The sequence below is a fragment of the Drosophila sulfurigaster genome, chromosome 4, assembly GCF_023558435.1.
Source record: "Drosophila sulfurigaster albostrigata strain 15112-1811.04 chromosome 4, ASM2355843v2, whole genome shotgun sequence".
Lineage (NCBI taxonomy): Eukaryota > Metazoa > Arthropoda > Insecta > Diptera > Drosophilidae > Drosophila > Drosophila sulfurigaster.
In genome coordinates, this window is record NC_084884.1 from 2305351 (window position 1) to 2331645 (window position 26295).

The 26295-nt window shown below is 36.6% G+C and overlaps 2 protein-coding genes across 2 annotated transcripts; one reads left to right on the plus strand and one right to left on the minus strand.

Moving 5' to 3' along the window:
* The first annotated feature begins 727 nt into the window (after nucleotides 1-727).
* On the plus strand, nucleotides 728-14168 carry LOC133847008 (osmotic avoidance abnormal protein 3). Its single transcript, XM_062281708.1, is given in 11 exon segments — nucleotides 728-1193; nucleotides 1265-1439; nucleotides 1442-1488; nucleotides 1558-2190; nucleotides 7070-7085; nucleotides 7088-7470; nucleotides 7473-7578; nucleotides 7581-7886; nucleotides 13521-13710; nucleotides 13759-13882; nucleotides 13944-14168. Coding segments are annotated over 9 exon segments (1785 nt in total). The 5' UTR covers nucleotides 728-1121; the 3' UTR covers nucleotides 13568-13710; nucleotides 13759-13882; nucleotides 13944-14168.
* An 8266-nt stretch (nucleotides 14169-22434) lies between these two features.
* LOC133846950 (polycomb protein PHO) lies at nucleotides 22435-24731 on the minus strand. The gene is made up of 6 exons (XM_062281659.1): nucleotides 24467-24731; nucleotides 24172-24337; nucleotides 23378-24111; nucleotides 23010-23307; nucleotides 22829-22948; nucleotides 22435-22762 (listed from the first exon to the last, which is right to left on the minus strand). Exons 2-6 carry the CDS (start codon nucleotides 24300-24302, stop codon nucleotides 22615-22617), a joined length of 1431 nt encoding a protein of 476 aa, XP_062137643.1. The 5' UTR covers nucleotides 24303-24337; nucleotides 24467-24731; the 3' UTR covers nucleotides 22435-22614.
* Nucleotides 24732-26295: the final 1564 nt, after the last annotated feature.

The window sequence follows — 26295 nt, forward strand, 5'->3', positions numbered from 1 at the left end:
ATATGGGAAAAACTTCAAAGACTGTTATACATCTCAAGAGATAGAAATTTAAGAAAAAACTACCAGTTAATTATCAAAGAAAAAAACACAGTTCAATTTTTACCATTGCCACATGTCATGAATACATTGTTTTTCATAAGAAAATGAATTTAATTTGGAAGGACCTGATGGGACTAATTATCATTTTCATGATCTCCGTAAGTGCGTCCATCACTTAAACCGACTGCACAGCCGGGAGTCACAACAATGCTACAATTCAGCCTGATCTGTGCAGACGTGGATAATCTGGAAAATGTCCGAAAAACTATATATTACTAAAGATGAATTAATCGAAGCAATAAAATACGCTTGGTCAACTATTTCTTTAAATTATCTCAATCAACTATTCCCAATCGAATTTATGAAGTGATTTCAAATAGAGGCGGATCCTCACATTATAAATTATTCTTAAGTTTGTTTAAAAACTAGTATTTAAATATTAAGTAGGGTTTCAAATTAACTCATATGGCGGCGCATTAGGTTTCGCCCACGCGTTAGTTAGAGGTGGAGCTAACCTGATGAAGCGCAGTGTACATTGTTGGATATAAAAGCCTTCCACCCTATGGATAGGGAGTATATAAACTGCAGTTTTATCTGTTTTAGTTTTTGACGTGTTTATACGGACAGGCAGACAGACGTTTATGGCTGTGGGTAACGTTATTGAGGTATTTTTAATGAAACATATGTATATTAACTTAACAGACGATTAAACATAATTTATTATATATATGCATCTATGTGATTCTAAACAACATATACGATATTGAATAATAAAAGTCAATTAAGAAATGGATGCATATTATCACCAGGAGCCATGATCTACACATATCAATATCTATGTACATATGCATATATATTTGTGGTCACCTAGGTTTTTTTACAAATTAACTAATAAAAAATTTAAATCATAGGTTGTAATTAAAAGTGATTTTACAACTGATATCTATGAAATTTGAAGATAGTAAACATTCGAGTGTGCGTTCAAGTTCAAGCAATTAGTTAAAAATCAATACACTGAGCAACGGTGCACGACCAACTAAAAAGTTAGTTTAGTGAAAGTAGTTTTTAAATTATAATACATCATGGGTGAACATGTGAAGGTTATTATACGCTGTCGACCAATGAATCTAAAAGAAATTCATGAAAAATGTGATGTAAGTGTTTAATAAAAGAAAATTCGCACCATCATGTATCTTATTTCGTTGACAATGCCTTTATTTTCAAGAACATTGTGGAAACTTCTGATTACGATGTTTCTGTGTTAAATCCCTCGGCACGATGTGCACCAAGAAAATCGTTTAGATTTGATAGCGTCTATAATACATTTTCGAAGACCGAGACTATCTACAATGATATGTGTTATGCATTGGTGGAGAGCACATTAGAAGGGTATAATGGAACCATTTTGCTTATGGCCAAACAGGTTGCGGCAAAACTCATACAATGCAGGTAATTACTTACAATTTATATATATAATATAACCACGATGACTTTAATGATAAGTTGTTATTTCTTAAGGGCGATGGATCGATAAAGGATGCGCCAAATAAGGGCATCATACCAAGATGCTTTGATCACATATTTGAGAAAATTTCGATAGCAAACAACGTCAGGTACCTCGCATTAGTAAGCTATTTGGAGATTTACAACGAGACTATCAAAGATCTTTTGAGTGAATCGGACTCATCATCGCACACAATTAATCATTCATTAAAGGATGTACCAGGTATCGGCGTTACAGTTCCTTCCTTAACTACACAGCCGGTGAAAAATGCAGAAGAATGTTATAATTGGTTGAAGTTGGGTAATAAGAATCGGATTACAGCAGCCACATTGATGAACGAGACAAGTTCACGATCACATACTATATTTACAATAAGTTTGGAGCAGATTGAAAGTTCTGTTACCCAATCATCAGATTTGAATAATATGTCGCCCATAATTGGATGCATTCGAAGAGGCAAATTGAATCTTGTCGACCTTGCCGGCTCTGAAAGACAATCCAAGACAGGAGCTATTGGAGAACGTCTAAAAGAAGCTACAAAAATTAACTTATCGCTTTCGGCTTTGGGTAATGTTATATCAGCGTTAGTTGATGGCAAAACAAAGCATGTACCGTATAGGGATTCAAAACTGACGAGATTGCTTCAGGTAGATATAAAATCCCCATGTACTAACTTGTTAATTATCGTTCAAAGTCTAAGTTTTTGCACTGGTAAACAAACAATTTACAATTGAAATGAGAAAACAAATATGAAATTTTTTGTTTTGTCCGCGCGTCGACAAGCCAAGTGATTGGTATCGCTGAGCGGCTTGTTGATACGTCAATATGTCAACGTCCAACAAAAAATCTTTAGTCAAACCTTTTTGTCATACCGAAACCCATTTTCAATAAAATCGTTGTTGAGCTACTAAGCTTTTTAGTAGCTTTATTTGCACGTCTATTGTTAATAAATAAAACACGCGAATTTCAAACTAATTGTTTATTGAATGGTACATATGTACATATATGTAACCACTTTATATTCTTTTGGCTGTGACTTGCGTAGGTACAAGCTTCGCCACCGATACGATTGCAAGCGTTTTTACAATTCAATATTTCAAACAAGAGTGAAAAGCAATTAGCCGATCGAACTGCAAGCGATCGCTAACAGAGAGCATACAGCGCTGCTGGCAGACGCTGTCACAGCATTGCATTAACATGCGCTGTCTGCTGCTCCTGACATATTCCCGCCGTTGAAAGCCTATCTTTCAACATCATCCTTCAGGGGCAGTAGACAGAGTTTGTTTATGGCTCTCCGGGTGCTGCCACACGTCGTCTTTAACTAGGCAACTCGACACTCGCCGTCCTTGCCAGGGATGAGCGCCATGACACGGGCTAGCGGCCACCGAAGAGGAGGCAAATTTTCGTCCTTCACCAAGACCACGTCGTTGACTTGGAGACGACGATCAGGAGTGCGCCACTTGGATCTTTGCTGGAGAAGAGTGAGATGCTCCTCACGCCATCTAATCCAGAAGACCTGCTGCAGCTGAGTGACACGCTGCCAACCATCCAACCGATTGTAGTCCAGCGTAGTTAGATCGGGCTCAAGAATCACGGTTGGAGAACCACCAAACAGTATATGAGCGGGAGTCAGCGCGTCCAAATCGTCAGGATTCTCTGAAAATGATAGCAATGAATGATTATTAAGTATTGCCGCTATTTGGCAAATCAACGTGCGAAGCTCATCGTAATTGAGAAAGAAGCGATCAACAGAGCGATACAGATGGTGCAGAAGAGTGACACGATAGCGTTCTCACGCTGCAGCTCTGCGTTCTGCTTGGACAGCGTCGGGATATCGGCCTGTTTCAGCTCCAGCACACAGCGCAAACTCTCCATATCGGTGGTCATACGGCCCAGCTCACCGCTGCTATCGTTGAGACTGTTGCTGTGGTTGCCGGGACTGCGACGTTGCGACGAAGTGCGCATCGCGCTGACCTCATCCTGGAACAACGCAAGACGATCGCGCAGATCACGCTCCTTCATCTCGGTGCTGGTACGCAGCGATTTCAGCTCCTTGCCTAGCTCCTTTATCCGCTCCAACGCTTCCTGATCGCGAATGCGTGTCTGCAGCTGCAGCACTTGCTGCTCGGCGGCATTCAGCTGATCCTGCTTGTGACGCAAATGATGCTCCAACTCCTGCTGACGCTGCGTCCATTCCACATCCCTGTCGTGCAACTGCTGTTGCAGCTCTTCGTAATTGCGCTGCATCTGCTGCAGCACGGCATTTGTCTCGGAAGCGTTGTCTGTGACTTCTCCTGACAGCTCAACTTGTCCATCTGCTTGGACATGCACCGCACAACACTGGCGAGTCCCATCCGTTGGCATTGCTGCTGCTCGTCACTATCATCAGAAACCTTTTCCGCTGCCATCAATGCTGTCTGCTGTCTGCTGTCTCCACCACCAGCAACGATCCAACCAAGGCGGGTCTTCTGAAGGATAGGCAATCCATCTCCAAGGTCAATCTGTCCGTCACATAACAAGCCGTAGAATAGACTTGCACCAATCAGCAGGTCCACGCGCTGCGGACGATTGAAGGCTGGATCAGCTAACTGAATGTTAGATGGAATCGCCCAACCGTCGATGTCAATGGCAAAATTCGGATGGCTGTTAGTGATTGTAGACGTCACAACAGCTTGAAGATTGACAGAATAGTCGGAGATGCAAGAACGCATACAAACATTGACTGTGCATCCTTCAACAGAAACGTCTGTATCCCCGAGCCCAGAAACTATAGCATCTGATCGTGTCCGCTTTAACTCTAGCTGTTGGGCTAAATGGGACGTCATCATGTGGATTTGCGAGCCAGAATCCAACAGAGCACGACAATGAATGAACGACCCAGCACGACTCTTAAGCAAAACACCAACAGTACCCACGAGTGCAGCATAAAACAACGAGATTGGGCAGCAAGAGACGTAGAAGCTGGAGGCTGCAGAGCGGCAGACGAATCAGCTGACGAGGCTCGTTGCGATGTCTCGAAATGCAACAACGAATGATGCCGTCCACCACAGTTACGGCAAGCGCCAGATGTGCAGGATCGAGTTTGGTGTCCTTTCTTTAGACAATTTAAGCAGAGAGCGAGCTTCTTCACTTCTTTCTGCCTCAAGAAGGGAGACAAATTTGCAAAGATGGGACAGGAATATATGCCGTGACCAGGCGCGTCACAAAACACACAAACATTTGCCCTGCTGGGGCTAGTTTGGGCCACAAACGCCTTCCTGCTGCCGTTATGGCTAAAGTTCCTTCCCACCTGTGAGCCTGCTGTGTGACTACCCATAGCGTATTGCACAGTATCGAGCTTCCGGCATCTTTCGTCCAGAAACGTGAAGAACTCATTAGCTGTCGGCACTTTATCGGCGGCAGGGTTGTCCAATGCCCTGCTATCCTCCCACGCCGCCTGGGTTTCCACATCCAGCTTTTGCAGCAGCACGTAAATAAGAATGCTGTTCGCAATTTCCTCTGGACGGCCAAGAGTCTTTAATGCCCCCATGTGAACATTTATCTTATCGCTAAACTCACGAAGTTTAGTAGCCACGGATGCTCCTGCCTCCACCTTCTTGGTACCGAAAAGATCCTTGATGTGAGACTGGAACATAAGCCGGTTCTTGTTGAACGGATTATCCAATATATCCAGAGCCACACGATAATTGGGCCTCGATATCTCCAACGACCGAACTGCATCCAGCGCTGGACCAGTTAAACACGATAGCAGATGCTGAAACTTTTCAACATCCTCTAAGTCGTTGTCCTTGTCAATGACAGACTCGAACATTGACCAAAAACTCGCGTACTCCGTATAACCTCCACCGAACGTGGGAAGTTTGAGCTCGGGTAGTCGACGTCTATTAGCGCGGGCACCGGGCCATTAGCCGAAGGATCGATGGTCTCATCACGCCGCAATGTGGACGACCGAATCAACTGACGCTCACGACTGTCAAAATGCGCCCGAACACGCGATTTCACTTCAAGAAACCGTTCATCAAAATTGTCTCGCGTTTCACTACCGATCTCATTATAGTCGATCTCCTCTATCGCATTCTGGGCTAAGTCAAATGAAGCTTGAGCACGTTCTAATAGCTCCAACCGTACTGCTAATTCAGAAGAATTAAATGCAGCTAGCTTAACTTCGGAAAGCGACGCATCGAGTCTCACAAGGCTATCATAAAGCGATAAAACCTTCCGCTTGAAAAACCGCGCGCGATTTTCGACAGGAGTCGCTTGCTCGTTTATCGAGTTTTCCATTGTTAGCAGTTAACCGCACTTTTGCTAACTGGCAATTGCTCACTTTGTATGCCAAATTTACTGTGCAGCGCAGCAAGAAAAACGCGTCAAACCGCGATTATAAACGCGCGTGGTTTGCTTAAGCACAGCAGCAGTTCAAAGCAAGAGAAAACGCACCAAAATCGCGATCACAGACGCGCGCTAGTTGCTTAAGCACAGCAGTAACTTAAAGTGAAGCGCACCACGGAAAACGCGTCCAAACCTCGATCACAAACGCGCGCGAGTTGCTTACGCACAGCAGCTGTTCAAAGTTAATCAGTTGATTAGCTGATTTAGATCACACAAACCGAGAGCATAAGAGAGCAGCAAGATTGAAGGGCAATGCACGCAGCTGCGACAGCGGAGTAGCGGAGAGCATAGACAACCGACGGAGAGCGGAGAGGGTGCGCAAGCCACGGAGCAACGGCGAACATGCGCAAACAACGGAGAATGCAAGAATAGAAATGCACCGCTTGTTAAATATATATGTATATAGTATGTACATATATATATCTCTTCGCACTTGCACTTTGAATGTTTTACTAATAGTTATTGTTTAGTAGACACTTCACTAATTATTTATGCAAATCAATTGCATTCACAACACTTAGCGAGAGTAAATTGAATCTCGCCGGGGCCTCCAAATGTTGAGCTACTAAGCTTTTTAGTAGCTTTATTTGCACGTCTATCGTTAATAAATAAAACACGCGAATTTCAAACTAATTTTTTATTGAATGGTACATATGTACATATATGTAACCACTTTATATTCTTTTGGCTGTGACTTGCGTAGGTACAAGCTTCGCCACCGACACGTTTACAAGCGTTTTACAAATCAATAGCTCAAACAAGAGTGAAAGGCAATTAGCCGATCGAACTGCAAGCGATCGCTAACAGAGAGCATCCAGCGCTGCCGGCAGATGCAGCGCTGCTGGCAGACGCTGTCACAGCATTGCATTAACATGCGCTGTCTGCTGCTCCCGATAATCGTATTCTTACTTAAGCTTTTAAATTACGCTGTCTTATTCTGTCTGTTACATACTTTTCCTGTATAAAAATGAGTATTTAAAAAAAGAAATTAAGCCCCCATTGACAAAGTCTGTTGTACATATGTACATGGGCATATAAAAAATTTGCAAAATAATACATTTTTGTCGCAAAGTGAAAGGGCGTGTAGATTATTTCCAGAGTCGATTGCAATATTGATATTTATTGTCACTTTTATAGGATTCCCTGGGAGGCAATACAAAACCATTATGATATCATGCATTTCGCCAGCTGACAGTAACTATGATGAAACATTGTCAACTTTACGGTACGCGAGCCGAGCGAAAAATATATCCAACATTCCCAAAATCAACGAAGACCCAAAAGATGCCAAACTGCGTCAATATCAAGAGGAGATAGTCAAATTACGAAAAAAGCTTGAAGAAAGTAATCAGACCGAAAATGAAATATTTCAAAAAATTTCTAGGGATAATGAAAAATTGCGAAAATTATGGCTGAATGAGAAAAATCTAAAATGCTTACACAGGAGATGAAGAATAATAAGAGCAATAAGCGAACAGGTCAACCCCTCAATAAAGATGTATCAATTGAATTTCAACCTGATGATGGAGAAGGAAGGGAATGCGTTCAATTAAATGCACGTCGGCATATTGATCTGATTAAGCATGCTCTTATTGGTGGTGAAAAAGTTAATGACATGCAACTTCGAGAACGTCATAGACAACGCAAAAGGAAGCTCAGAAACACTTGAGTGCGATCGCTCAGGCATTAAGCCGCATTGAAAGTAATGATCGTAACCTATTGCAAGTTCATTATGCAAATATTCAACACGAAATTTATACCAAAAATGATCGTATTAAGATGTTCAATCAAAAGATTAGGATGCTTGAGCGGGAGATTGAAGATTTAAATTCGGAGTTTCAATTGGACCGCGAAGATTATTTAGATGAAATTCGACAGCTTGGTCGTCATCTGAAATTCTATCAACTACTGTTTGAAAAAATGTGTCGTATTCTTCGTAAAATGGAAAGAATTGGTAATTTTTGAAGAACCTGCTAGAACTGTTATATAACTATATATATGGTTAATTCCATGTGCGAAATTTGTCCCGTGCGAGACTTCTTACAGTGCACTGCAGTGAAAATAACATAAACTGAAACAATTTTAAAAATAAATTAATGTTATTCTTAAAGCTCTAGATAAGCACTATATTTAGAGCTAAGATTGATTTTAGGAACTTGATCTATTTTCCGATAAAATATATAATTTCGATCATCTTTTGGTTTTGCGTACGAATTGGTTAATTTTTGTAATTATCACAACAGAAAACAAAACAGAACGAAAATTCCAAAACCATTTTTAGCTCTAATTAAAGTACTTATCTAGAGCTATAAAAATAAACTATTCTTATTTTCAAAATTGTTTCAGTTTATGTTATTTTGAATGTAAAGAGTCTCGCACAGGACAAATTCCGTTTTGGTATTACCCATATATGGAATTATTTGTGTGTGTTTTCATCTTATTTGCCAACTCTAAACAATATCCTGTCTTGTTGGTTTGATATTCCTTGCCACTCAGGAGGGTTGCTTCCGGCCTAGTTTTCTTTTTTCTCGAATATAATTGATCATCTGATGCTGGATAACAGAAGCAGTCGAGATTATACACGGTTTTACGTGCGATTAAATTAAACAGGGCTCGACTAACTGTCTAAAACTCGTCCACAACTGTACGTTTCAGCTCAGAGAAGTTTGATCCAGTGAAGTGAGCTATTTAAAAATAAAAATTAGCTTCAATATTACGACAAATTTTTTTTAATATTTGGGAAAACATGTTTTTCAAAAGTTGTTTACGGAAATTGCAAAAAAAATCGTTTAGAATTTTTAAATTGATTGCAAACGATAGTCTACACCACAGAATTTAAAAAGTAAAGCTCTCAGATTCTCAAAATTTTGAAAAATATGAAGTCTATCAGGCATGCTCCGGTTTTCACTTTTGGTTTTCGTTTTCGTTTTGGGACCAAAACCGAGATTTTCGTTTTTAGGTGCTCCGGTTTTCACACGTTTTTGGTCATCGTTTTGCTATCGGAACGTTTCATTTTTACTGCTAAAACAGCTGACTTGTGTTTTGGTTAAAAGTAAACAAAGAGAAAAAATGTCTTTTGTATGTCAATTTCGTGCGTGGATTCATTTTATTTCCCTTGAATGAAATATATTTGCCTTTGGTATTTTTGCAAAGAAAGATTTGAAACTTTCTTTAAAAAATTAGTTGAACGCCAATCAGCTGTTTCCCACAAAAATGGGGATGCCACCTTTTTAATGCATTTCATTCCGGTTATTCCAACAATTTTCTTTATAAAATTTTAACCCATAAGTAATTAAATAACATAAATTAATTTTTAAAAAACATATTTTACCCAACTTCAACAAATTTATCGCCATCCGTTTGATTATACAAGTATTTTTAACTTGCTTTTTATTCTATCAAAAGTATGACAGCTTAGGCGATAACTCATGGCGTCGGACTTATCGGTCGCTCACCAAAACGAAAATTGTTGTTGCCGACGGCAAAATTTGATATCAAATTTGAGGTGGGGTCAGATATTAGTCGTTTTAAAAATAATTACAAGCCTAATTGATCTGCTGGCGGTCTTAAAAGAACGACAATAAACCAATGAGTCAACTACTTTTTTTGCTTTTGCAAATAAGATCCGATTTAATATAGAAAAAGGCATTTACTTTTCATTTCGGCAAGTCAAATTTTCTCGTTTTGCTATTCGAAAAAATCTTGTGAAAGTGAAAACAGGAGCACCAATTTTTCGCTTTCAAAACGAAAACCGAAAGTGAAAACCGGAGCATGCCTGTATGTCCAGTGTTGCAGTTTAGCTTATTATAAGCTAGTTCTAGCATATTTGAAAATTGAAAAGTTTCTAAAATTTGTATCTAGCTATAGCTTGAAATATAGTTTTTTTTTAAATTCATCTAGCAGATTCCAGTTTTAAATGTATTTGCGACATAAACGGTTTGTTTTGTAAAAAATGTGCATTATGGCATTAAAATATAGGAGCTTGTACTTTTTGCCGATGGTTATGTGCATTTCATATGATCGTGAATTTACTTCTAATCGATAGTGTCATCGAGGATCGATAAGTTGCAGCGCTCGCAAATAACTGTCGACCGTTTCTCGTTGTCTGTTTCTTTTCCTGACCTTACGAAAAGACTCAGTGAGCAACCGATTTATGGGTTCTTGAATGAGACCGCTTGCGCTCAGAGCAAGGAATTCAGGAATCATAACTACTATAGATATTATTGTACACACCGAAATTCGAAGCTGTAGGTTGAAAATTCCGATTGTTATTCGAATTTATTGATTTGTCGGCGCGGAGGTGGGCGTGGCAAAATTTGAAACAAACTTGATCTGCATGCAAACATAACAAATGCAGTCGAAAAAGATTATAGCTCTATCTCTTATAGTATCTGAGATCTAGGTGTTCATGCGGACAGACGGACAGACAGTCAGATACACAGACGGACATGGCTAGATCGTTTCGGCTGTTGATGCTGATCAAGAATATATATACTTTATAGGGTCGGAGATGCCTCCTTCTACCTGTTACATACATTTCCTGCCGGCACAAAGTTATAATACCCTTCTACCCTATGGGTAGCGGGTATAAAACTAACATCATCTTTACTTCTTTGCTATCCGAATGCAAGAGGCATTTGCAGTAAACTTGCTGACCTATGTATATTTAAATAGTATATCTTTCCATTTCAATATCATTGCCTTTACTGAAACATGGTTAAAGAATCACATTCTTGATACTGAAATTTTTCTAGTAGATTTTCCTTATACAGACGTGATCGCAAGCTACGTCGTGGTGGTGGGGTTTTAAATGCAGTAGATGCTCAATTTGCTTCAGAATTGATTTATCACACTTCTGATATTAAGCTAGTGGCTGTAAAATTATCCTTTGGTAGTTTTAACATTTTTATTTCTTGCTCGTATATCCCCTTCTTCAGATGATGCTTTGTATTTAGCTAATTTTTCTATAATTAATAACATTTGTAACATGCTTTCTGATCGTGATTACTTTATAGCCCTTGGTGATTTCTATATTGCTGGTATCTCATGGCATTCCGCCAATAGTTTGCATGGACTGTGCCCCTCTACATCCCATGTTATTATTTATAGTCTTTACGGAGTATCATTGTCTCAGATTAATGGTTCTCCAAATTGTTTAAACAGGTCTCTAAACCTTATTTTTGTTCTAGACCCAGATTCCTGTTTTCTATCGAGAACATCGCCTATATCCTCTCCTGAAGACCCTTACCATCCAACTCTAGAAATTATGCTGGAACTCCCATATATTGCGTCAGAGTCTAGTGTACGTTGTGGTGAGCGTTCTCGTTGTTTTCGAAACTTGCCCTGCTTATATGTTAGCTGGCTGGTCGCAACTTTCTTGATGCTTGTGTTCCATCAAGAATTCTAAATTTGTCTGATAAACCCTTATGGTTTATTAAGAAATTATCGAACCTAAAAGTCGTATTCGAGACTTTACAAAAATTCAAGGAAATTGTCTCTTTTCTTGATTTTTCCGCTATTCTGTTGCTCAAGCTGCTTTCCGCAGTCATAACAATGAGTGTTACAATAATTATTTGAGTAGGCACAGAATAAGATTTCAGCGTGATCCAAAACGATTTTACGACTTTGTTAACTCGAATCTACGCGGATCTAGGCGTAACCGAAAGCATTTATGTCTTTGGAGATTATGACAGTATCTAATGGTCCTGATATTCATAAAGCGCTGATCAAAAGAATTCAACGATCCCTACATCACTAAAACTTTATACGTTTCATTGGTTCGCCCCATCCTTGAGTATGGATCTCTTGTCTGGAATACCCAGTATAGGGTTTATCAAGATGGGATTGAGTCGGTGCAGAAACAATTTTTGATAATTGCTCTTTGTGTTTTAAATTGGAACCCTAATATTAGATTACCACCCTATCCCAGTAGACTTTTATTACTAAACCTTCCTTCTATTTCTGACCGTACAACTATGCAAGGTGCTGTTTTCATTCGGAGACTAATTAATGATGAAGCAGTTAGTTTTTCGGTTCCGGTCAGAATCACGAGGAATCTTCTTCCTCTTCTCATTTCACGTAGATCTACTAATTTTGCTTGCCATAATCCCTTCCGTATTCTATGTGTGTATGTAAATCTATTCCTCTGCTCAAAACCTTATTATTAGCATATTTGTCGAGTATGTAATTGTTTTTTATCTTATACATATACCCTAACATATTTTGCTTCCCTATTAATATAGTATTATTATTGTATTTAATTAGCGTCCAGCGTCTTTTAATATTTATTGGCGCCTTTCGATTATTGCGTGCTGTTCACAAATTTATTTTGTTTTGTTCGCGCGTCAAAAAGCCCGTGTATTGTATTGCTGGGCCACTTAATATTAATGCCATTAGTACGTCAACGTCCAAATAAGAATAACAATAGCAGGCATAATACTAAATATAATAACGTAAAAATAATAAACTTAACGAGAGCGGAGGCGACGATGCGGGCTTAACTGTGTAGAATATATATAATCTTCACAGTAACGTGTGGTATGTGTACATATGTTTTATCTAGAACATAAAAACCTAAGTCCTGTCACCACTTGTAGCAAAAATATTTGTGCGTACCTGTCGGAATTATTTAAATTCAGTTGTTCCTTTTATATTTTTTAGCTTTTAAGCCCATTCAATCCAACGAAAAGCTTTCGAAACTGTCGAAAATGTATTAAAAAAGTATCTAAGACACTTAAAAATATAAATATACAGGCGTGGTAAAGTTTTCAATTTCCGTTAGTATGTTTTCGATTTTAGACATACGGACATCGTTTTGAATTTCTTATTTCTTTCTGCTGAAAAAGCTGAATTGTGTTTTGGTCAAAAGTGAAGAACTGCATAGATCTTTCATGATTTCCTTTTCTCTTTTACGCAAATAAAGTCATATAACTTACATTTTCAAGAAACAGTTCAACGGCAATAAACTCATTACCACCTTTTTAACCAATTTCATTGCTGTGATTTAAACTAATTTTTTCATTCACTTCTAGCATTTAGGTAATTAAATTAAACATATTAATTTACAAAATATATATTTACCACAAATTCAACTATATTGATATCATCCATTTCATTATATATCAATTTGTAACTACAGTAGAATCCGGTTATAACGACGCCGCTTATAGCGTCCGTCCGGTTTTGAGACGAAAATTCGATGACTTGGTGGGTCCCCATACAAATTAAATTGATTAAAACATTAATTAGTTGCATTTTAAAAACCAATGGCAACCATAAAATAAACAAAATTTTATTTTTCAACTTTTGGTTTGTAGGTGTTCCGGATATAACGACGGTCCCTTGAAAGTCGCTATAACCGGATTCTACTGTAGTTTTTAATTCCACGAAATATACGGAAGCGATAACTCAGGGAGACAGATATAACAACAGATAATTGTTGTTACCAACGGCAACATTTTATTTCCGAATTCGAGCTGGAGTCAGAAATAAGTTGGTTTAAAAATAATTACAAGTTTCATTGAACTTCTGTCGAACAAGTACTATTCATAATAAGTACAAACTTTTTTTTATAATAAATTTACATTAGGAATCCTGAAGAAATTATGGAAAATTCCGTTTGGAATGATGACTTAAAAACATGGAGATTACCAACCGCATTAGGAAATACTATAAAGTTACCTATAACAAATCCTGGATCATCTTTTCAAATAGCCAAAAACAATATATTCGATGCGAATGATAATAAATTTAATTTGAGGGATTCGGAGGACAGCGATGTGAGTATTGCAAAATACGTTTTTGGCCTCATATAAAATTATAATTAGTTAAGCTTGACCGGATCTCCAGAAAACTATAAAATCAATATATTAAAGAACTATTTTCGGCCAAATCGGAAAAACATAGATCAACATGCTCAAAGGACAAATAAATCACAAGACTATATGCGTGGTAAATAAGATAAAAAATAATTTTGCGAATAATTTGTATATTTATAGAATTCATATTGTAGAATTTACAGCTCATAAAAGGGCATCGATGCCTGTTCGAGAGTTGCAAGCGACAGCTCTAAATAAAATTGAGACTTTTAATCAAACTTTTGAAGAAGTAGACAATTCAAGCGGTTATATGGACAAGAAAAATCCGACACCGATTACTTAAATTTACTACTGACATATGTACAAATTGACAGTGCAGTTATTTTCTCCTTTTTTCATCGCCCCGCTGCTCATTACAAGCGTTTTCGGAATATCCGCTTACAGCCAAACGAACTATGTACGTGCTAAGTACCTGAGAGAGCTCTCAAAATATCAGCTGTGATACAACGTCAATAAGTTCGTTGCCAGCAGCAAACCCCCGATCAGTATCAAAGAGCTTTAGCATCAACAGTGCACGAGGCTCCTTCAAGAATCAAGAGAGCTAGCGACAGCAGACTCAACCTGACAAAAGTAATGTATTCGAAAAATTAGAAACTCAATTACTATACTTTAATATACAAAATATGAGTTAACTGAATTCAACGTTCTCTGAAATATTGAACTGAAAACGACACCAGCAACAAATGCTGGCCGCTATGTTACGATTGCGAAACCATAAGTTTCACATTCGAAGAAGCTTTTATAATCACAAAATTGTATCCCTTAGTTTAGTATTGGAATTGTCTTGCGTATCGCTTTATTTCATTAATAAAAACTAAATTTCAATTCTCAATAGTTCTTTTATTCTCGATCAAAGTTCCAGAGTTTGATCGGTATTCATGTACATAGATTACAGTAAGAAGCTAATTTATATCGTTGTGCATTCTTAACAGCGCATCTACCAAGGAATTGTGTTTAAGGTTGCGACCGACAGATCGCCAAAACTCGGTTCTAATCTTTTGTTTAATTAAATTAATTATCGGTTTTCGTAAATACAACTCTGCTGGTAATCACTACATCTATTTAAATTACTCATGCGCTAACTAAAACTGTCTTTTCCAAGTTAAGCGCTGTTCCCAGATGAGCAAAATTTTCAATATGTGGAAAAGAAATATATTTCGCAAGTTCCACAAATTTTAGAGTGTTCGTTATTGGTAACACCTATGACCCTAAATTTGGCACTGAAATGGTAAAAACAAAAGTTTATGGCCATACCCGTGTGAAATATCTGGACTTGCATCTCGACCCCTTAATTAACATAAAAACCACATTAAAGCAAAATGTCTTAAAACACTAAAAATATCCTGGTTGATAAAGTCGAAAATCAGAAACCACGTTGGGAAACAAAGTTCGCCGCTACAAATCCATAGTGAAGCCTGCTTGGACCTACGCTGTACAGCTCTTTGGGACTGCTAGCAATTCAAATATTAAGATATTTAAGCGTTACCAATCAAAAACTGCTACCAATTATTTGTATCTAATGCAAATATTCACAAAGATCTTAATATTCCAACCAAAAATGAAGAAATAAAAAAATGTAATAAGAAATACATCGATAGACTCCATAGCCATGAAAATAATTTAGTCTTAAATCTAGTATACAACAATTTAACAGTAAGAAGACTGAAAAGATACCACATACTCGATCTCCCCGATACATAAATCCAGCCAACTGAAAATATGTTACATATAATAGCCGGGCTCATTGGAAAACTGCTATTTCTGTTAATTTAATATTAATTATACAATTTACTTATTGTTTAAACAGACAGATTGTAAATAAAAGAAATGGCGAAAAAAAAAACATATTATTGCAACTTGTTGCGATATATTTTTTTATTTTAAGTTAAACTGATTGCAATTCTTAAAAAAGAAACCAAAGTTGAAAAAATAAACGGAAATACATATAGGCATAAGAAAATATTTAAAGAATTGGTAATTGGGTGAAATAGCGGTTTGTTGGCATGTAAGCCTTTTTCATCTATGTTGTATGGCAAAAAGCACTCTTCCTTCAAATTTGTGCTATTACTAAAATCATATTGAAACATAATTATTCGTATTTAAAATCTTCAATTTTAGAATAGTAAAGGTTGTTTTCATCAATTGCAAAATCCGTACCCTGTGGTGGCACGTTAAGAGCTCATTTAGTTCCGCAGTTCCCAGAACAAGCAAATATTTAAGCGTATCGATTCTCTGATACTCGAATGTATGTGGATGCCAATTTAATAGTTCCACATAATATAAAATAAACAACCTATTATTGGACACAAACATAAACCCACGAAGAACAGCGCTTTAATTTAAAAAAAACAATTTTAATTGCGAATTTCGCATTATTCCTTCTAATACCCAAGAGTGCCTCAAGGCACTTATTATATAATTTGTATTATCTAAAAACGAAACACTTTTTAATAATTTGAATTATATTTGTCAGTTCACAATAAAATGTGAGCTTATGAGTGGAAGCTTTGAAAGCTCTCCGAAGCTTTAAAACTGGACTTTTTCCCTGTTGTTTAAATGCATTATGCATTCGCGCGCAAAAATTGCTGTGTGATGCGTAGTGTGTTTGTGTTAATTAATAAAAGTGAAATAACTTCAAAATCAGCCAAATAAAAATTATTGTTCTTGAAGGTAAGAGATTATATTATACAAATCAAGTTGTATATATGCAACTTTATACAAATAATGCGTTGCAGCGGTGAAATTGTGATAAGTGCCTTGAGGCACTGTTGGGATACCACGCGACCTTTTACAAACACCGCTTATTTTACAACTGCATGCAATTTTTGTGTTTGTTTCTGTTTATTAAATGGTTTCTCATTGAAGACAAACCAAAATGGTAGGTCGAATGCGTAGACGGTTTAAATTATCCGAGTTGACCGATGAACAGTTGTTGGATTTGTTCAATGATGTTGAAACAGACGAGGAACTCTTGGGTAACTCTAGTGATGACGGTGAAGACAGCTTGGATTTAGTAGAAGCACTTAACTTTAGAGGACGCCGAAACTATTTCATTTATAGACAATAGCGGTGATAATGACAAAGAAAACATACAGCAGCTGGAAAATTCCCAAAATCCTGTAAAGAGACCTCGTTCATCACTGCCGACAATTGAATACTCAGTGTGTACATCTGAGCCTTCTTCTGGTGGTTTTAATTGTGCCGGTAAGAAATCTAAGTTATAAAGTGGTATTCAAATAAGTAATTATTTTATGAACAGGTGTTGAATTAATAAACAAGGTGCCAACTAAGGTAACATGGAGGCAGCAGTCGATGCAGTTACATGTCAACGACATAGCTTTTCGGGGAGATTCTTCACTTCCAGATTGTATAAAGGAACTTGGAACACCTTTGCAGATTTTCTGTTACTTTTTCGATTCACAGATTATGAATATGATTGTTGAAGAAACCACTCGGTCAACACTAACGCAAAACATAACCAATCAATTCAAATACAGCATTGACGATATCCATCACTACATTGGAATTTTAATTTACATGTCAATTTATTGATACCCGAATATACCCCTACTGGGGTAAAAATGCATTTGGACCTGTAAAACACACCATGTCGCGAAACAAGTTGGAAGAAATAAAAAATACTTCTCACTGCGGGATGAGAGTAAGAATCCAGAAAGGTGAGCCAGGATACGATTCACTGTATCGCACGCGTACGTTTTAGATCACCTTAACCAGAGGTTTGACTCCGTTCCAAGGCAAGCACGACTCTGTATCGATGAACAAATGTGCACCACCTTCTGCAGTAGATGCCCAATAAGCCTCATAAGTGGGGTATTAAGCTGTTTGTGCTGTGCGACTCATTTGGTTATGTCTACCGGTTTGAAATTTATAGTGGTGCAGGTGACAACGTTATTTTGCCTGCTCATCCAGATCTTGGAGCTTCGGCAAACATTGTTGTACGCCTGACAAAAAGGTAGAAAGTTTAAAAACTACATAATTTATTTTGACAACTTTTATACTTCTTTACCGTTGATGGTATCTGCGTGCTAAAGGGATATATAGCCTAGGAACAGTGCGTGTTAATCGCATTCCAAATTGCAAGCTTCTGAATGACATTACGATCAGGAAACAGCCGAGAGGTTTTTCGACTGAGTATGACGGTTCGGGGGTAACGACATATCTCCGCGCGACAGTTAAGTCGCATTAAAACGTCATATCTCCGCGTGGAGATATGTCGTTTTTTGTTCAGCGGAGACATGTCGTTTAAAAGCGACATAACTTCACGCGAAGATGTGACGTTTTGAAAACGTCGACAGTGTGCATATGGATTCTAATTTGTCGGGAATGTCATCTGAAATAAAGGCATCAATATCATCGCTTTCGTCGAGTGACTCAAACACTAGTCAAATATCCGATTCATCTATATTTCAAATGAATCCCTGCAATGTATGTCTCATCGAATGAAAATCGGTTTTATTGCGCCCATGTAATCATGTGAATATTTGTGCAGCATGTTGGGATCAAATTCTGGCTCATAATCAAGAACATCCTGACAGTGGTGAACCAAAATGTCCAACGTGTCAACAAGTTGTTAAAGAAGCTATCCGTAATGTTTATATATATAATTAAAAATTAAAATTATAAACTAAGTTTCATGCACATTAAATAAATGTATGTAATATGGACAATTCTCTGACAGAATTTGTACGACCGTCTTTACAGTGAAAAAACATAAACTAAACCATTTTTTAAAATAAGTGAAGGTTATTCTTACTAATCTAGAGCTATAAAAATAACCTTTCCTTATTTTTAAAATGTGAATAGTTTATGTTTTTCACTGTAATGACGGTCACACAAATTCTGTCAGAGAATTGTCCATATGTATAATATATAAGTTGAACTGATTTATGTAAAAATTAATAAAATAATAATACTATACTAAATAAAGACTTGTGGGAAACTGCGTTTTTAAGGGATTGATTATATTATCGTTAAATTATTAAGATTTTCCATTCAACTTTCTGTATGAAATTACATAATTAAAAACATTAAATATATTCTATTGGAAGATGAGTTGCTAATAAATCTGCGGAGATGTAGCTTTCCATAGCGACATAACTCCGCGCGGAGATATGTCTCTTTTGTTCAGCGGAGATATGTCGTTTTAAAAGCGACATAACTCCGCGCGGAGATGTGTCATTTGAAAACGACATAGCTCCGCCAAAAACGACATAATTCCGCTCGAAAATTGTACCGAGCGGAGATATGTCGTGCGGTTGTCGCTATGCCGAAATCTAAAAGACGCAAGGAAAACAAGAGTACAGACAAATTGTTGGAGCTTCCGGAGTTTCGGGTATCAATTGCTGCTGGTTTAGTGGCATATCAAAGCAAGCGTAAGTGCGGTCGCACATTCCGTGATTATGATCGGAAATTTCCGTCACCATCATCCCCGCGAACTGCACAACCAGGTTGGACAATGCAATCCCCATCCTTGCGGAGATCTTCAAAGCCATCGCTCACAGTTGGTGAAAAGTCAAAGCATCCAGTTTCGGATGTACGGTTTGATGAAGTCAACCATTTTCCTGTTTGGATAAGTCGAGACAGTGGCAAAAGATGGCGTAAGCACTGCAAAAATCCCAAACACAATGTATGTGCACAAAATATAATTTGCACTTATGCTGTACGGCAAATAAAAATTGTTTCTTTGTGTACCATAATCAAAAATTTGAATAAAATCATATATGAAACAAGTAAGAAAGTTACAGTCGAGTGTGCTCGATACCCGCTACCCATTTTAATATAGGCAAAATATTGCGGTATTATTTTCAAAATATACCGAAAATACTAAAAATCGTATATAGTATATCGATATAGCACACCATTCAAAATATACCATAGACGGCACAATATACCAGATTGTCATCTAAAGCAACTAAGACCCCTAGTAAGTAGGCGTGTTTTCCCATACAAAAGTATTTCGCAACTCTAGTTTTAAAAGTACGCATGTTATTCGATTTTTTGATTTGCGAGGGCGGAAGTGGGCGTGGCAAAATTTTAAACAAACTTGATCTGCTTGCAAACATAACAAGTGCTGTCAAAAATTATAGCTCTATCTCTTATAGTCTCTTATCTCTTATAGTCTCTGAGATCCAGTGTTTCATACGGACAGACACACAGACGGATATGGCTATATCGTATCGGCTGTTGACGCTGATCAAGAATATATATACTTTATAGGGTCGGAGATGCCTCCTTCTACCTGTTACGTACATTTCCTGCCGGCACAAAGTTATAATACCCTTCTACCCTATGGTTAGCGGTTATAAAATTGACTTAAAGCCCCAAGAGTGCCTTAAGGCACTTATTTACCTTTGTTCGATTTACAGGTAAACTAAGATTAGTAAACACTTCTTGAGGTCATATTTTAAATTAAAAGCTATCATTTACCCTAAAAAATATTATCCAACATATTTTTTTTAATATTTCTACAATTGGGGCTTAGAGGGTTAAGAGAAGGAATGATTCTGAAAAGGTTGGTATACTTTGTGCGATATCTATGGAAATCATATGATTATTCACTTGCCAATTTTGGCGGCTTAAAAGTATTTCAAACTGCTTTGCAATTCTTTGAAAAAAGTAAAAGTCAAAAATGAAATGAAATAAACAGAGAGATACGAAAATAAATAAAGAAGACCATCCGCGATAAAATATCAAGTGGCAGAGCGAGTTGCTTATTATGATGTAAATCGGAAAGAAGTAGACCCATTTGATGAATAATAAATAAAATGTATATATACTTATACTTTTTGAATGCTCTCAGAAGAGCATAATTTATTTAATAGCCTATTTTCGATGGATTTTTTTTATTGCTATTAATATTCTTCTTTTATCTGGATAAATTTGTTCATGTTTTCACCCATAAGCAGCAGTATTGGTATTAACACTTGCAACGTAGAACTGCGTCATTGAAGCAGATTTCACTTGGTCTAAATAGAGTATTATAGCCTATTTCCAGTGCCACTCAGTTATTTTACGTTTTGAACCAACCTTTTTCCTTATGGGTTTTTACATGGGGCGAACGTAACATTCGACCTGAACGGAAAAGAACCGAGTTTTTTGGTGCAGTGGAAATAGGCTATTGTCTAAATTGATGGTTAAGTCGATCGGGACAATAGAGCTGGGATACTATCGATGGTCGCGCCATTCGATAGTTTCGATGTTTTCAAAGCAAAAATTCGAGTGTATCGATAGTATAGTCATATCTACTTCATTTTTCCCATACATAGGTTTTTGTTTTTAAGCTATATACATTATAAAAAAGAGAAAAAAAGATCAAAATTATTCTATCTTATCATTAACATAAATTATAAGGTAACTTCAACAGAGATCATAAAAAATGCAGGTCATTTTTGATATAAAATTAAAACAAAAAATTATTTTATCCAGGAATTTTTCTGCAAAAATAACAAAATGTCCACATTATTCGCTTTAAGCGAAGCTCTGCCGCTATTTTTGACGAATCCAGCCGCGCTGAACATACGTTCCGACTCAGTCGAGGTTGCGGGAGCCCATAGAAATTTCGGCACAAAGTTTTTTAAATTAGATTCATTATGCTGAAATAAAAGAAACGATATTTATGTTTTTCCTTATGTTTAGTGAAAACTGGAACACTTACCTTCCAGAATTCTAGGGGATCTACATTTTCTTCACAGTGCTTTAACCTTTACCTTTTCTCTTGAGATTCACAAACTTGTCCATGTTTAGAGCCACCACCTCCTTTCAATTTAAGTTAAGCTAAAATGCACTTTTATTAGAAAAGATATAATATCCAATTTTTAATTTCTCTTACCCAAATTCCGCAACCAAACCTCATGTCTTATTGAAATGTCAGTGATGTGAAAAATGCCCAGCACCATCGATAGTGTCAAAAACTATCGATGGTGGCTCAGAAAGTCAAAAATTCGATATATCGATAGTGGCATCGATATTATCCCAGCTCTATGGGACAAATGGTTTTCCATATGGACACTTCCAGACTTTGGAAACTGTATTTTGATTAATTCAGAAGGTGATTTATGGTTTACGTGTACCCAGCAACATTTCACTCAAAATTTTTGTAATATATCACCAAATGAGATACAAAATAATGAATAAGTATAAAGAACTACGGATCTCTCAAATTCATACAAAACAAATGTTAGCCAGTTTGGAATTTAGCGATTTAGCGAGTGAGCGCGAGAAGCCAGCTGCATTACTCTGTACCCTCTGAGTTGAAGCGAGAAAATTGTATGCAAACTGTTTTCTCGCCTTGCAGTCGATCGCTTCGCTCTCACTCTGACATCTCTCGACTCGAGAGTCTCGAGCAATTGCACATGAAAAAATATGCAGTGAGTTATCGCTCTCTCTCGCCCATTATTATGGCATCGCTTCTCGCGCGAAATCAGCCTTACTTTGAATCGATTCACTTAATTTCCACCAAAATATTTTTTAATTTTGTGCATGCGATAGTCGTTATTTTTGTAATATTCTGTCGTAAATAACGTAGCGCCAATTTGGAAATTCCCATATATGTATACATGTTTCTTTTAATTGAATTGTTGGTTCTTAATGAATTAATAATGGAAACTCAATTCACTGATTTTTATTAAATCTATAATTAGTCAAACAGACAAACTACGTGTATAATGTAAATAAAAATATTGGTCTTAAATTACGCTTAAGCACTATTTGAATAACTAAAATGTATTCACCATAAAACGTATATATACATTTGAAATAGTTCTCACACTAAAATATGCATATATTTTAATCAGCATACATTACAAAAGACGCTTGGTTAACCGACATAGTATCACGTAACTCGACTTTAATTACATTTGTAGAACTTTCTTCATTGGTACAAAGCTCATTCGTACTAGGACAGGTGGCAAAACGTGGATTATTTGGGTTTCGTCTGAAAATAGTAGTATCATAATTATTAATACTTTACTTTATTTGGGCTCAAAATAAATTAACATACTTAGCTTTTGCATGTGTTAGAATATGTGACTTCAAGTTTGTAGACTGAGCGAACTTTTTATTGCAGGCATCGAAAGGGCATACAAATGGTCTGTCTCCGGTGTGTATTCTTACATGGGTTCTGTTTGTGAAATTATATTTAATGTTAGTGATAAATAAAATAATAAAACAAGAAAAATTACCTTAAGTTGAAGTCTAATGAAAAACGTTTCCCACAGCCTTCAAAAGTACATTGGAATGGTTTCTCTCCCGTATGAACTAACTGGTGCCTCTTTAGTTTGGAGCTCTCAACAAAAGCTTTTCCGCATTCCGCACAGACATGAACGCGAGGTCCATGTGTATGCAAGTGCTTGCGCATTGCAGATGAATCCCGAAAGAATTTATGACAGCCCTTATGGGGACAGGCAATTTTCTTATCGTTGACGTATAGCGGAAAATCAGAAGCATCTGTATCATTTGCAATATTTTCAACTGGCGTTGCTAAATGAATTAAAAATGCATTCTTTAAGTTTCTATACAATCATCGTTACATATTGGTATATAAGTTTACCTATGGGTAATGATCCCGACATAGCGACTTCTGACAATCGCTCACAGTTCTTATCTCTTTGTTTGACGCCTTGATGTTTATCTATCACGGAAACCGTTTGTTCATTAATAACAAACTCACATTCGTGAGAAATATGTCCATTCGAATTTGAATGCGATTCACTTTCTTCACTTAATTTAGAATTGCGATCGACGATTTTGTCAGTTGTATACGTTGCCAACTGAGCAGCCATCTGTTGGTGCATCTGCAGAAAATTCTCTTGTTGATGTTGATAGAGCAAATGCTCATGTTCATGTAATACTATGTCCTTATTTTCATGAATATTTTCATCGCTTGCTGTTATTTTGTTTGTAGGTGGCATCAGTAATGTTGACACAGCGGTGGTGGAAACATTTTCATTAAGGCTACTGTACTCGTCATCCGACATTCCAGATGCCCACATTGTAACACTAAATTCCCCTTCCATTGTTTTGATTTGTACCAATTTTTGCTCCCAGCGCCGAGACTTGCCATTAACTGATTGTACCAACGCTATATTTTTTCTATTCATTGCTTCTGTACATCTGGTTCGACTTTTTATGCTTTCATGTGCTCGTAATTGATGCATATAATTCATAAGGTCATGCGGAGGAACATCCTCTATTACATCTTCGATAGATGCTTTTGAAGCCTTCAACATCATCATAACTTCATTGTCTTGCATCTGCAAATTACTTTCGCTTGACTTCGATTCCCTATTTTAAAATGGAAACTAATGAAATATTCATAAAAATAATCATTTAAAAGTGACTTACTCTTTTGCTGAGGACAAACAAACATTTGTAGCTATCTTTAATAAGGATTTCTCTCCATAGTTGTTAATAGCATTGTGCTGATCCGACTGAACATACGTGAAAACTTTGTCATTTTGTGATTCAAGAAACATGTTAGCATTCTGACAAATGGCATCTGTACCCAAGACTATTACATTGAAATATGATGAAAACAATTAAATAGGAAGGAAGGAATTTTTGTTTTATTTGCTTTTGTGTATTAATGGATGGACCATAAAGTGTAACGTCAAATGACTATAATAATATTCAAGCTCACCATCGTTTATACTGGAAACGTTGATAGCCTGCTCATCGGGGATTTGGCAACATCATCTTCATCATTATGAACAAGAATCCCGAAATGTTCATACGTAAAGTTACTTGGATCCATTACTTATATATATATATACTTTTTTTCCTAATGTAATTTTAAAAATCACTGCATAAATGTACTTCAATATTTATTTGTTTTAGGCAAATTCCTGAGCGAAATTGAGCGATGATGGTATAAAAGTCCGTTTTTATATATTTTATATATGTATATTTTTCTTATCTGCAATACACAATAAATAAGAGCATTCACATTATTTGTTTATATGTTCACATATTATAAATATGGATATTTTGAACTTATACACCATTGCTTGCCAAAATATCAAGAACAAATAGTAGTAGGCATTGTTCAATCCGTACCCATCAGTAACATTTCAAAATGACGAATACTCTTGTCACTATAAATAATTTAACACGTGGCACTATAAAGTATGTTAAAAGAATGATACCTTTCAAAATAATTGTATTTTTTGTATCCATCGAATTCTATCCATTTTATGTAAAACCTTGTTTGTCTGCAAACACAATTTAAAACGAACCAAGTAAAACTGAAATGGATGCGATTAGTAATCTACAATGTGACCAAACTTTTTAGCACAATATATCAAAATTAATATTACAATAATGAAAATATAGAATGGAACGAAAACAATATTAACCGATGTTACTAAGTTTTAATATAAGGCGCCATTTTGCGATTCCCACTCAAAATAAATATTCTTATTTTGTCTAAAACAAATATTTTTATTGGCCCCTTTCAAGCAATATTTAGAGAACGCAGATAGCCTTTTGTTGCATCATCGAAATTACAATTTATGGCAATGGAAAAGACAGATTTTTATTTTGTTGTAGTTTTCTACTTATTCTTAAAATTTGTGTAATTAAAAAAGGCAATAAATATTTTTAAGCTCTTTTATTTATATTATTGACTTTTTAATATTTAATTCTACAGATATGGCCATGTGAAATGTGTAATAGCCTTTTTCCACTGCATTCAGTTTTTTACGTTCGTCCAAGTCCCGTTTTGGTGTTTCCATTGCACAGTGGTTGGGCTTGTATGGAGCCGCGGCCATAAATATTTCCCGTAGAGATATCGCTATGAAATTTTCCCCAAAAATCTAAAAAATATTTTGTATATATAGTAAAAAATTGTCTAGATCGGAATACTATATCCTATAGCTCCCATACAACCTTAGTATGGCTTATATGCAGATAATGCGCCAAAATACTTCCGGTGGAGTTACAGTGCTAAAATTTGATTATTAGCATCCAAGATATATAAAAGAGTATTTAAATTATCTTTCTGCTTTCTTCTACCAAACTAATTACTCTTCCGAGTTTTTCGGCATTCGTGCCCTCTTCTGCGCACCAAAGATCAAAGATGTACATGCGTAAAAGCTCATAGTTATAAGAAGCGCCAATAAAAATGATAATATAAAAATAAGCGTAAAAAGAATATATAAAATTGTCCACAAACACAAAAAAACATCACAAAGAAAGGCAAAGAAGGAGCAGCAGATTGCGTCGCAAATTTGACCTTGAAAGAGTAAGATAGCTTGAGTTTATTAATGAGTATATATACATAGGCAAAAATCGGCAGCTGAATGTAAAATTTTCTTAAATTGCAAGATTTTGATGAGGATTTTTACGAAGTGGAGGAAGTATAGGCCATTGCCAATAGTAAGTATGTAAGTAGAATTGCGGGCAGCAACGTAAGATTTACATAAATACATTTACTTTTAGCAACGGCATAACTCGAAGAACAAAGCTTTG